Below are 13,269 nucleotides of genomic sequence, written 5' to 3' on the forward strand. Positions count from 1 at the left end.
ACTGGTGGAAAGTATTTTATTAAACATAGGTAGTACACCCTGCACCCAGTACCTTTTGATTTTGCATTACTGAAATGTTATAGCACTTTAAAACAAACATGGAATGATGATGTTAATGTACATGAAAAAGGCAATGACAGCAAACCATAAACACAACATCAATGTGATAACTTTACAGTTGCTTAAGTTAAATTCTGTACCCCAGTATAAGCATTTAATGACAATATTAAGAATTTCACAAATTTAGCAGATGCATGTAAAAATTTTTAAACCATTAATTGCTGTAATATTTGATATATCATGCAACACTAAATGTACAAATGAAACTATTAAGTTCAGTGATTTCAAAAGCAGCAAAGCCATGCAATGGTCAAAAAGTACTAGGGGGTTGGCAGACTACAAGTAACAAACAAGTGACCCCTACATTATTGTCATTTGGGTATCAGAAATTCACCCCTACAGAATTTGCAAATCACTACCCAACAATTTATGATACGAAATAAAATATACTCCTCCAAAACTTTTGTGAAAAAAGTAAATAGATAAATACAAAGCTTATTTTTCCCCTCAACATTTGTTGCTCGACATCTGCGTGAATGACGCAGCTTTATATTTATGGAAAATCACAGTACTGACAGTTTTGTATAATGCAGGGGCCCCCTGTACCCAGAAAATGCTATAAACAAGACAGCAAATCATGAAGCATTTCTAGAGAGGAAAATAAGTTAAAATTTTGAGGATTATGTCTTGATAAAAAGTTTTGATGAAAAGCTCAAAACTCAAAATGCTCCAAACTTGAAATGCTCTCCTGCATAGTTTTATAGTATTTTATGCTTTTATTTCAGAGTTCCAGCATGTGCAGCTTCTTTTAAATATTCAAGCATTCAATTCACTCATTGTGTGATAATTTAGGCAAAATAAAGCTTAACATAATCTTTTTTGCCTGGCACTCAACATTTTATTTTCCATTTTTCTATGTCAAGAGCCTGCACCTATCCAATTAATCTCAAATGGCACAGCGTATCACCAATTCAATTTTCTCATTCCCAAATTTAAAATTAATGTTATATTAAATATAGTGAAACTATAATACCAGGTAGTACCATAATCCTGATGCTATGCAATCACTAAAATTAATTCCAAAACAGAATCCTACCTGACACTTGTAGGACTGAGAAAGGGAATTCTGCTGGACAAAACATAAGCAGATTAAAAAGTGTCATTGCTTTTTCTGAATGCAACACTGCCTGAAAAATGTATTGACTAAAAGTTATTCTGAATTAACATTTTCAATGCAGAAAGGATTAATGTATATAACATAAGTGGGAGTTGGGAGACTATACTGAAACTATACTCCATAGTTTAAAAATTGTTCAACTATTTCCTAACAGATAAGATTAAGAATGTAAGTACACCCACTAATTCACTTTGAACCTCTTACATCAGTCTTCTAGCACTGTGTATTTTAAGAGTACGTTTTGAAAAGATTATTAAAAATAATTTAATTAACTCCACACCAAATAATATCAAATGGCTAAAATAAGAGCATACTCTACATTAAATATAGCTAACAATCTACTATATATAGCTTCTATTTCATATTCCCTACAATGTAAATAAACTCAAGCTGTGGGACACGAGAACCAGCAAGCTATCTTAACTGCATCTCCATGTTGGAAACAAGATGGATATCTTCTCTTAAACACTATTTAGACAGTACAATTATTTAAAACCCATTATTTCGTTGGTCAATTCAGTCATCTGACTCAACCAATGAACTTTGAAACATTATGGAATTTTTTAAAATGTTACACCATCAGGATAACTCCAGCTTTTTTGCTACCATAAGCTGGTTTGTACATTTAGAATTGAAATGTGTCATAGTGATGCCTAATAAAAACACCCAAACAACAAGTAGCAATGCCAATTAACAGAAAATTTAATAAAGTTTTTCTCTATAAACTCTTACCTTACCAGATTGCAGAGTATCAACTAACTCTAGACTTCCTTAGCCATGTTCTTCTCCAAGGAATAAAGACAGCAGTTCAATTTTGTAAAAGTTGACATCTAATACATTAAAGGAGAAAACACTTTTCTCTCTTTGAACTTTGTCATTGCCCTAAGATGTAAATCGAGGGTGGACTATTCTTCACGCTCTACTTCTCTGCAACTATGTTTCAACAACAAGCAGCAAGCAAGCCATGGTGATTTGTAGGAGGAGGAAATGTGTGAGAAGAGACCAAAAGGCTTGGTCAATAATAATCTCACAATATTTTTTTCCACAATGAAAAGATTTAAGTCAGAGAGATTTAGGAAGTGAATTCCAGAGAATTGTCGTTGAAGTACATCCTTGGGATGTGGGATGTGGGTTTCCTCCGAGTGCCTGAAGGAAACCCACATAATCACAGAAAGAACATCAAAACGTCACACAAACACCACCTAAGGTCAGACTTGAACCATTCTCTGGCACTGAGGCAGCAACTCCACTAGCTGTAACATTGTGCTATCCGTCTGACAATTTTTCTTCCTCCAATCAGTTGTTAGGACATGATTTGATTTTGCTTCAACTGCTGTCTCTCCAATTTATCCTCCAATATAGGCTGTAAGAAACTTAAACATATTTGAAGACTGCAAGCCATCATAAGCTCTCTGATAAGTGAATCTTATCATAGAATATGCTTTGCACAGTATATAAATTCAGGCAAACAAAGATCTACGTCTAAGCTTCAAAAGCCTCTATTCAAGGCTTCCCTGAGAATATGTACAGACACTTTGACTCTAAATTTTCCAAAAGTCAATCTCAGTTTCCCAATTGTAGAGATTGTTGTAGCATATGATCCAACATGATTCAATCTACTTTGAATGAGGGTTGATAAAAACTAAAATTTATCTCTAGCTTTCTGCCAAAGGTTGATACTTATTTTGTTAAAAAAAAGTCATTTTGGCCATTCTCATGGCTGAACAGGTGTCAGCGATAGATTTCTTCTGGACCACAATTATTAGCACTGCAACATAACAACACACCTTTTATATTTTTGATAATCTTTTCTTCAACCTTTTTAGTGAAAAGAACAATCAGCTGGAGGAACTCAGCCAACTGAGTAGCATCTGTGGGAGAAAGGAATTGTTCATCAAGACCTGTGGATGAGTGAGTGCTTTTGAGACATACCCAAACCAAGAGCTATGGATGAACCAGGAGATTCACAATCTGCTGAGGGCTAGATCAGTGGCATTCAAAACCCATGATCCCACAACTATACAATAAGTCCAGATACGACTTACGGAAAACTATTTTAAGAGTGATAAAGCAATTCCGATTGAAGTTAGAGAGGGAATCGCCTACTCAGGCAGGGTTTGCAGCCATTACTTCGTACAAGGCAAAACCAAACAAGGCACTCCCAGATGAGCTCAATGCCTTTTATGCATGATTGAAAGAGGGAATAAAACTACACCTATGCAAATCCCTGAGATCTAGTGATCTCAGAGGCCAGCATCAGAACATCTTTCAAGGGGGTGAATCCTAGCAAGGTGTCAAGCCCTGATGGAGTACCCGAAAAGGCACTGAAAAGCTGTGCCAACCAACTGGTGGGGAGTGTGCAAGAACATCTCCAATCTCTCACCACCAAATATATCTCTACCTCCCACCCCCACTTTGCTTTCTGCTGAGGTTACTCCCTCTGTTATTCTCTTGTCCATTCATTCCACTAATCTCCCTCCTAGCACATACCCCTGCAAGCCGCCAAAATGCTACACTTGCCTATTCACCTCCTCCCTCACCTCCATTCAGGGTACCAAACAGTCCTTCAAAGTGAGGCAACACTTCACCTGTGTATCTGCTGGGGTCGTCTATTACATCCAGTACTCCTGATGTGGCCTCCTGTACATTGGTGAGACCCATCATAAATTGGGGACCACTTTGTCGAACACCTCTGCTCCATGTGTCAAAAGTGGAACTTCTCAGTGGTCAAACATTTTAATTTCAATTCCCATTCATGTTCCGACATTTTGTCCCATGGCCACCTTCTTCAAAAGGGTAACAGAAGAAGAGCAGGATGAGCTGCCTCAATAGCTATTGCCCAGTTGCACTTACATCTACTCTAATTAAGTGCTCTGAGAGGATGGTCATAGCAAGAATCAGCTCCCGCCTAACCAAGGACCTAGACCCACTGCAATTTGCCTATCGCTACAACTGGTCTCCAGCAGGTGTAATCTTTTCTGTCTCTCCACTCAGCCTTGGATCACTTGGAAAAAAGCAATACCTGCGCCAGGCTGCTGTTTACTGATTACACCTCAGCATTCAACACCATCATATCTTCAGTACTAATTAGCAAGCTCCAAAACCTGGGCCTCTGTACCTCTCGCTGTAACCAGATCCTTGACTTCCTCATTGGAAGACCACAGTTAGTGTGGATCAGAAATCTCTTCCTCACTGACAATCAACACTGCCACACCTCAAGGATGTGTGCTTAGACCACTACTTTACTCTCTCTACACCCACGTCATTGTGGCTAGGCACAGCTCAAATGCCTTCTATAAATTTGCCGATGACACAACTGCTCTTGGCAGAATTTCAGATGGCGATGTGGAGGTGTATAACGGTGAGATGGATCACCTGGTTGAGTGGTGTCGCAAGAAACAATCTTGAACTCAATGTCAGTAAAACCAAAGAATTGATTGCATCAGGAAGAGGAAGTCAAGGTTACACACAACAGTCTTCATCAACGGAGCAACAGTGGGAATGGTGAGCAGTTTTAAGTTCCTGGGTCCAGCATTTGATCCAATTACTAAAAAGGCATGACAGTGGCTATATTTCATAAGGAGCTTGGGGAGACTTGGTATGTCACCAAAAGTTCTTGCAAATTTCTACAGATATATTGTGGACAGCATTCTAATCAGTTGCATCACAATCTAGCATGGAGGGCCTACTGCACTGGATCAGTAAAAGTTGCAGACTGTTGTAAACTCAGCTAGCTCCATCGTTGGTGCTTACCTCCCCATCCAGGGCACCTACAAAAGGCAATGGTTCAAAATGTGATATCCATCATTAAGGGCCCTTATCACTCCGGACATGCCCCCTTCTCTTTGCTACCATCAAAAAAGAAGTAATATTTTAGGAACAGCTTCTCTCTGCCATCATATTTCTGTATGGACAATGAACCCACATACACTACCTTGGCAACACACACACAAAATGCAACACTACCCTGGCACTTTTTCACTTTTATTTGCTCTCTTTATGCACTACTTACTTAAATTTTTAAAATGTATTTCTTACTGGAATTTATAGTTCTATTATTACTGCAATGTACTGCTGCCACAAAACAACAAATTTCATGACAAATGTCAGTGATAATAAACCTGATTCTGATTTTCAGTTCCAAGCTCTGCATCAAGACTACTGCAGACTCTTATGTCTTCTTTACAAGTTATTAGATTGGCTTCAGATTTATATTGCCTTATAGCCAGTAATGAGAGTACAATTACTGTATCCTTAAAAATATAGAACAATAAAACAGAGGAAAAGCCCTTCAGACCACAATATTGTGCTGAGCTAAGATTTGTTCATTTTTCCACAAAGCACCTCCAAGCATAATTTCACCATACCCATGAGGCTACTATTTTTTTCTAATGACTTTACATTTTCTTAGCCCAACCTTATCTACTAATGCTGGTTGATGGGGGCAGTTAGCTAAAGCTATTGGCACTCTAATTATTTGCCAGCATAACAATGTTCAATATTTGCTCCTGCTAACTTTAGTACTTCAAGCTGAGTATATCTTAAGATTAACTGTACTCTAGCACATGTAGATGGCCAAGACTTCTTTTGTAAACCATGATAGAACATCCCACAGCTCTTTCTATTGATCTCTTTTTAAGACCTTGTTATTTCCTGTCATTTGTGGTGCAGAAACTTTGATTTAGCTTCATAATTCTGCATATTCTACCACAACTGAACAAAGTTCATCTGTGAAGAGATGCATCTATAGGACTTCTCTAGTTAGCCTCTGAGTTCAGATTCCATAACTCTATGTCCCTTCTTCTGACAAACATAACACTTTTCTTCCTTAAAGGAATGGAGCTGGGGTGAATGGCCTCTCATATTTGTAACAAGAATTCACATCATTTGCACACCTATAATGCTAACTTTACTTCTGAAATGAAGCTTTCACTGCTGTCTTTGTACCTGATGCTACAATTATTTTTTGAAATTCAATTTTAGAAGGTAAATGTTTTTCACAAGGACTGAATTTATTGTGCACTGGCTCTTGAATGGTCCAGTGGTCAATCAAAGGCCAGAGTAGCAGACAAGAAGGGTTTTGAACTATTAAATATTTTTGTCATCCTCATTGCCAACAACCAGATCCTTTCAAATTTAAGAATGGTGAATGAAATTGAACTCTGATCTCTACATCACTAGTACACTTGGCTGGATTACCAGCCCAGTAAAGTAAAAGCTGCAGCATCATCATCGGCATCATATTTCTACTTGGTGATTGATAAAATGTCAATTTTCAGTGTCATTTCCACTAAGGATACAATTTTGCAACTAATCTGGTATCGGGAAATGAACCTGGTCAGGGGTCCGCCTCTCTCAGTGGGAGAGCATTTTGGAGATAGTGATCACAGTTCTATCGAGTTTACCATAGCATTGCAGAGGGATAGGAACAGACAAGTTAGGAAAGCGTTTAATTGGAGTAAGGGGAAAAATGAGGCTATCAGGCAGGATCTTGGAAACATAAATTGGGAACAGATGATCTCAGGGAAATGTACAGAAGAAATGTGGCAAATGTTCAGGGAATATTTGCGAGGAGTTCTGTATACTGCATTCCAATGAGACATGGAAAGGATGGTAGGGTACAGGAACCGTGGTGTACAAAGGCTGTTGTAAATCTAGTCAAGAAGAAAAGAAGAGCTTACAAAAGGTTCAAAAAACTAGGTAATGATAGAGATCTAGAAGATTATAAGGGTAGCAGGAAGGAGCTTAAGAAATAAATTAGGAGAGCCAGAACGGGCTATGAGAAGGCCTTGGCAGACAGGATTAAGGAAAACCCCAAGGCATTCTACAAGTATGTGAAGAGCAAGAGGATAAGATGTGAAAAAACAGGACCAATCAAGTGTGACAGTGCAAAAGAGTGTATGGTACCAGAGGAGATAGCAGAAGTACTTAATGAATACTTTGCTTCAGAATTCACTATGGAAAATGATTTTAGCGATTGCAAGGATGACTTACAGTGGACTGAAAAGCTTGAGCATGTAGATATTAAGAAAGAGGATGTGCTGGAGCTTTTGGAAATCATCAAGTTGGATAAGTCACCGGGACCGGATGAGATGTACCCCAGGATACTGTGGGAGACAAGGGAGGAGATTGCTGAGCCTCTGGTGATGATCTTTGCATTGTCAATGGGGACGGGAGAGGTTCTGGAGGATTGGAGGGTTGTGGATGCTGTTCCATTATTCAAGAAAGGGAGTAGAGATAGCCCAGGAAATTATAGACCAGTGAGACTTACTTCAGTGGTTGGTAAGTTAATGGAGAAGATCCTGACAGGCAGGATTTATGAACATTTGGAGAGGCAAATGATTAGGAATAGTCAGCATGGCTTTGTCAAAGGCAGGTCGTGCCTTATGAGCCTGATTGAATTTTTTGAGGAAGTGACTAAACACATTGATGAAGGTAGAGCAGTAGATGTAGTGTATATGGATTTCAGCAAGGCATTTGATAAGGTACCCCGTGCAAGGCTTATTAAGAAAGTAAGGAGACATGGGATCCAAGGGGACATTGCTTTGTGGATCCAGAATTGGCTTGCCCACAGAAAGCAAAGAGTGGTTGTAGACAGGTCATATTCTGCATGGAGGTCAGTGACCAGTGGTGTGCCTCAGGGATCTGTTCTGGGACCCCTTCTCTTCGTAATTTTTATAAATGACTTGGATGTGGAAGTGGAGTGATGGGTTAGTAAGTTTGTTGTTGACATAAAGGTTGGGAGTATTGTGGATAGAGTGGAGGGCTGGATATTAATAGGATGCAAAATTGGGCTGAGAAGTGGCAGATGGATTTCAACTGAGATAAGTGTGAGGTGGTTCTCTTTGGTAGGTCAAATACGATGGCAGAATATTGTACTAATGGCAAGACTCTTGGCAGTGTGGAGTCCATTGGACACTCAAAGCTGCTGTGCAGGTTGACTCTGTGGTTAATAAAGCATATGGTGCATTGGCCTTCATCAATCGTGGGGTTGAGTTTAGGAGCAGAGAGGTAATGTTGCAGCTATAAAGGACCCTGGTCAGACCCCATTGGAGTACTGTGCTCATTTCTGGTCGCCTCACTACAGGAAGGATGTGGAAACCATAGAAAGGGTGCAGAGGAGATTTACAAGGATGTTGCCTGGGTTGGGGTGCATGGCTTATGAGAATAGGTTGAGTGAACTCAGCCTTTTCTCCTTGGAGCGAAGGAGGATGAGAAGTGATCTGATAGAGGTGTAGATGATGAGAGGCATTGATCAAGTGGATAGTCAGAGGCCTTTTTCCCAGGGCTGAAATGGCTAGCACAAGAGGGCACAGTTTTAAGGTTCTTGGAAGTAGGTACAGAGGGGATGTCAGGGGTAAGTTGTTTTTTTTTAAAAACGCAGAGTGGTGAGTATGTGGAATGGGCTGCTGGCGACGGTGGTGGAGGCGGATACGATAGGGTCTTTTAAGAGACTCCTGGACAGATACATAGAGCTCAAAAAAATAGAGGCTATGGATAACCCTAGGTTGTTTCTGAAGTAAGGACATGTTCGGCACAGCTTTGTGGGCCGAAGGCCAGTATTGTGCTGGAAATTTTCTATGTATCTATGTTTCTAAGGTCAACCCACCTGAAACTATTCAGTTCCTTGTTTAAGCTACTCAAAATTTACCCTGCAATGCTAGGCTTTAGATATTCAAAACTGAATGTCCAGTTAAGTTGTTAATGCAACAATATGGTGGCAGACTCCTGCACTCACTTGTGTGATCCTTTGTTAAATACAGTACTTGCGATTCTGTTATTTCAAACAGTTGTGGATTGAAATAGTCCTCCACTTTCAGTACTAGTTCTGTGAATGAATCATGTTTGGCTTCAGATTAGCAGGCATCATTACTGATGCTGATGCTCTCCTATCGTACTATTTGCCTGCATTTTAAACACCATCCTCTCCTTCAAGATTATTGTAAGACATAAAGGATGTTTCCATTCTTTACATGCATACTGTTATAGGACCTCATGCATGACTGTATATTCCTAAGATACCAAAGTAGCATACAAGTTTGAGCAGGGGTCTTGTCTTGTTTCCCCAAATGAATAGTGATCCTGCTCCATCACTCAAAGTTTCCCTCTGTGGGCTTTAATCTTCCTGTGATCAATTATCCCCTTTTTTTTAAATAAGAATTGTTATTAGCTGTTCAATTTAGTGACTCACTGTACACCCAGGAAAAATTCTAGGTCTAAATGTTTTACATCCCTAAGGTTCTGCAGTCTGAACCATTGATCAACACTGTTCAGCAAATGTTTTGAAGAGTTTCAAAAAATCCCTCAAGTTTTCCCCATTAGATCTGATTTGATATTCATCATTTGATGTGCATTGACAGCAATGATGTACCTGAAGGTAGCCCCAGAGATACTCTTTCATGTTCCTGAGACTGCATGAGATTTAGAACATAGGTCTGTTCCTTAATGCAGACCAACAAGTAACATGACATTGCATTAAAAGTATAAGGTCATTCCACTATACTGAATATAAATAGTCCATTTGCATATTTACGCCTAAATATATCACAATTTGCAATTAATAAGGGAGATACAAATAAGCTGGGTAAAGAAAGAAATCATTAGGATACCTATCATTGATTGTTGTACCCTTGACTGCATGAACACTAATAATAAATCTTAATTAAATAAATAGCTAATAAATGTGATAAAATCAAATAACTACAAAGCTAACTGACAGCCTCTTGAAGCAGCTTCTTGGTTGGCACATCAAGAAATTTCTGACATTTATTCATACTACAAAAGGAAAATAGAAAATGCTGGGAACATTCAGTAGGTTAAGCTCCATGTGGGAAGAGAAACAAAGCAAAATTGAGTTAATGTCTTTATCTGAATGGAAATGTTAACTCTGCTTCTCTTCCCACAGATGCTACCTGACCCGTTGAGTGTTTCCAAACATTTCCACTTCTCTATTGGATTTTTGGCAACGGCAGTTTTGATTCTCATGTTCTCCAAAGTTAGCGTCTCAATTTGAGGTGGAAAAACAGCACCAGCTTATATCCAATTCATTCTACACGTAATAGATCTCATCTGGCCACCAGAATCAAATACAGTACTTGAAATCCAGTAATTTATACCATGCAATTGAAAGGAGAAAAACAAATATTACAAGTATGTCAAATATAATGCTTAAGCAGCCCCATGAACATGGAGTTGGCATATAATGTGAGAAGTAACTATGGAAGTACAAAGAGCAAGTATTACATGAAAAGCAGATGGTAAATTCCTGTCAACACATCTCAAAAACCTATTGGATGCATCTAATTAATTATCAAAAGAAAGTCACCAACATTAGAAAACAACTATATATCTGATTGATGGCTTCGGCAGGTAAATACAGATAATATGTGGAATATAGAACATTACAGCACACTAAGGGATCTTCGGCTCATGCTGTGCCGTTTAAATCTACTTTAAGATTAATTTAGTGCTTCACTCCTACATAGCCCTGCTTCTACAATCCCCAGGCCCTTTCACCCGACTCTTACCTTTTCATTTTAAAATAAGCAATTTTTGACCGGTTAAAAAGTCTCTGGCTATCCACTTGATCTAAGCCTCTTGTTATCTTGTACACCTCTATCAAGTCTCCTCTCATCCTCCTTCACTCCAAAATCATAAGCACCAAATTGAACGATATCTCTTACTAGAAAACTATTTACATGTCCATAGTAGCTCAGACAGAAAAGTAAACAAGATTTTTGCACTATTCTTTCATTACTTTTAACATTTATTATTTTGCATTATTTCATGATTTAATGAGATAGATGGCTCAAAGTTAGCAGTCTTTATCTTGTTCATCGCACATACTGTATGTATTTAACAGTAAAAATGATTACATACAATATAATGAAAATATAATGTGTGCAGTGTCACAAAAGGAGCACAGCAGCATCAGGAGAGAATACCCGAATCACCTCTTGAACAACACAAACAATGGCAGGCTTTTAGTCTCCACCTACAATGCCATGTTTTGATTAAAAAGTTACAGTACACTGCATTTGAATTTTACTTTTTTTTCAGGTTTTACATAAGGTATAAAAACAATCATCATAGACTTGTACTGGTGCTAAATTTTTGTGATCAGCAGACACGTTAAAATGTAATGCCATGCTTTTTCTTAAATTTCTGCAACTAGCCTGCTGAATATTCACAAATACCTTCAATTTTCAGTTCATTGTTATAGATCTTTACTTGTTTCATGATCAGCATACCGCTAAGTGACGTATGTTCACTCCAACGCTGACAAATCCACTCCTTCAATACACAAGATCTTCATTTTTCGCTTAAAAACACTGTATAGTGTTTTTTTATTTTTCATTAATTTCTGTTCATTACATATGTGAGGTCGCCTCTCATAACCATCTGTACATGCAGAGACCTGTGCATTGCTTGGAACCTTCCCAGTGTCTTGTGAAATTTTCCACTTGTGACATCACATCAGCGCTCAAAATAAATTCAGATTTTGGCGGTTTTCTGATTTTGGAATTTCAGGGTACTCAACCTGAATAAGAGAATGCAAGTTTTCAAGGATCCAACATTAATCTGGGACATACTTTCCTGCAGAGTACAGCCGTGGATGAGGTACTTTCTGTCCACAGAGCTGGCCATCGCTGTTGTAGACTGTCAGTTAATTTTGTAGGTGCATACTAGTAACAATTGCTGAAAACTTCATTTTATAGATTATCAAAAGCACAGCAGAGGTCAGAAAATATCTTAGCACATTTAAGAAGTTGAAGAAATAAAGATGACCCTGTAAATTATTGTATATGAGCAGTTGACTTAACAAATTATATTTCCAACTTGCTTGTCATGTCATGGTACCAGAAGTGTTATGTTTTGCAATGCCAAGACATAAAAACTAACTGAAAGCAAAACAGAAGAGTTGGGAGATAAGTTGTGTACTTCATTCTTACGTTAGCGAGGTGCGCGTATATCATGTGGTAGCATTATGACATATGCAAATTCACTTATTTTTACATAAAATCATAATGAATTATTTAAACAAAGAATGCTTAATCAACATATGCACAAGAGTACTCAAATATTACTGAAATATTAAATATACATCAAGAAGAATTTGAAATAAGAACATGCAGAGACTATCACAATACACATGCGCGCACGCGCGCGCACACACACACACCACATTTGATATGGTAATTAGCAGTTCTGGGCTTGGTATTCCACATACATTTTATTCAGTATCAGAATTCTTCAAAACTGAAGTCAAACCTGACAGAGAGAGAGAGAAAGCATTCACAGCTGTCAAGTTAATAAACAATGGTATTTGCATTTGAGGCAATATCACTGCATCCACCACTGCCACTACAGTTGCTCCCCAATACCTTACAAAGCACAGGACAATTGGTAAAGTTACAAATACTGAAAAAGGAACCTGCCAAACAAGCCACCTAAAGTCTATAGCAACACATACAGAATGCTGGAGGAACTCAGCATGTCAGGCTGCAATCTATGGAAGGAAATAAAAACAGCTGATGCTTTGAGCCGAGACTCTTCATCAGCAATTATGCTTGAAATGTCTATAATTTAGCCTCTGCCATTAACAAACAAAATGGTTTAAAATTGGAAAACAGTATAGCTAAACAGGCAAAAATAAATACCTTTAACCAGAAATAAGACATACCATGAACGTAGAACATAAAACAGTATAGGCCCTTCAGCTCATGATGTGTCAACCCTTTAACCTACCCAAAGATTAATGCATCTCTTCCCAGGGCTCCATTTTTCTTTCATTCATGTGCCTAAGAGTCTCATAAATGCCCCTAATGTATCTGCATCTACCACCACCACTGGCAGCTCGTTCCACACACCTACCACTCTCTGTGTAAAAACCTTACCTCTGACATCCACCCTATACTTTCCATCAAACACATTTTCACACTCTTCTGGATTGAATTCCATCTGCCACTTTTCAGCGTCCTATCAAATTCCTATTGTAACCTACAACAATATTCAACGCTATCCTCAACACT

At 38.4% G+C, this 13,269-nt stretch overlaps 1 protein-coding gene across 9 annotated transcripts in view; it reads right to left on the minus strand.

The window, feature by feature from the left end:
- agtpbp1 (ATP/GTP binding carboxypeptidase 1) overlaps positions 1-13,269 on the minus strand; it is a 254,072-nt gene that overhangs the window by 177,615 nt on the left and 63,188 nt on the right. For 8 of the 9 annotated variants that reach the window (XM_073071166.1, XM_073071108.1, XM_073071156.1 and 5 more), the window contains one exon: positions 1,157-1,186. The exons of the other annotated variant lie outside the window; for it this stretch is intronic. In XM_073071166.1, coding sequence (XP_072927267.1) covers positions 1,157-1,186 — 30 coding nt within the window. The remainder of the gene's footprint in view (positions 1-1,156; positions 1,187-13,269) is intronic. 9 annotated transcript variants of the gene reach the window in all.

This window comes from Hemitrygon akajei, chromosome 2, assembly GCF_048418815.1.
Source record: "Hemitrygon akajei chromosome 2, sHemAka1.3, whole genome shotgun sequence".
Taxonomy (NCBI): domain Eukaryota; kingdom Metazoa; phylum Chordata; class Chondrichthyes; order Myliobatiformes; family Dasyatidae; genus Hemitrygon; species Hemitrygon akajei.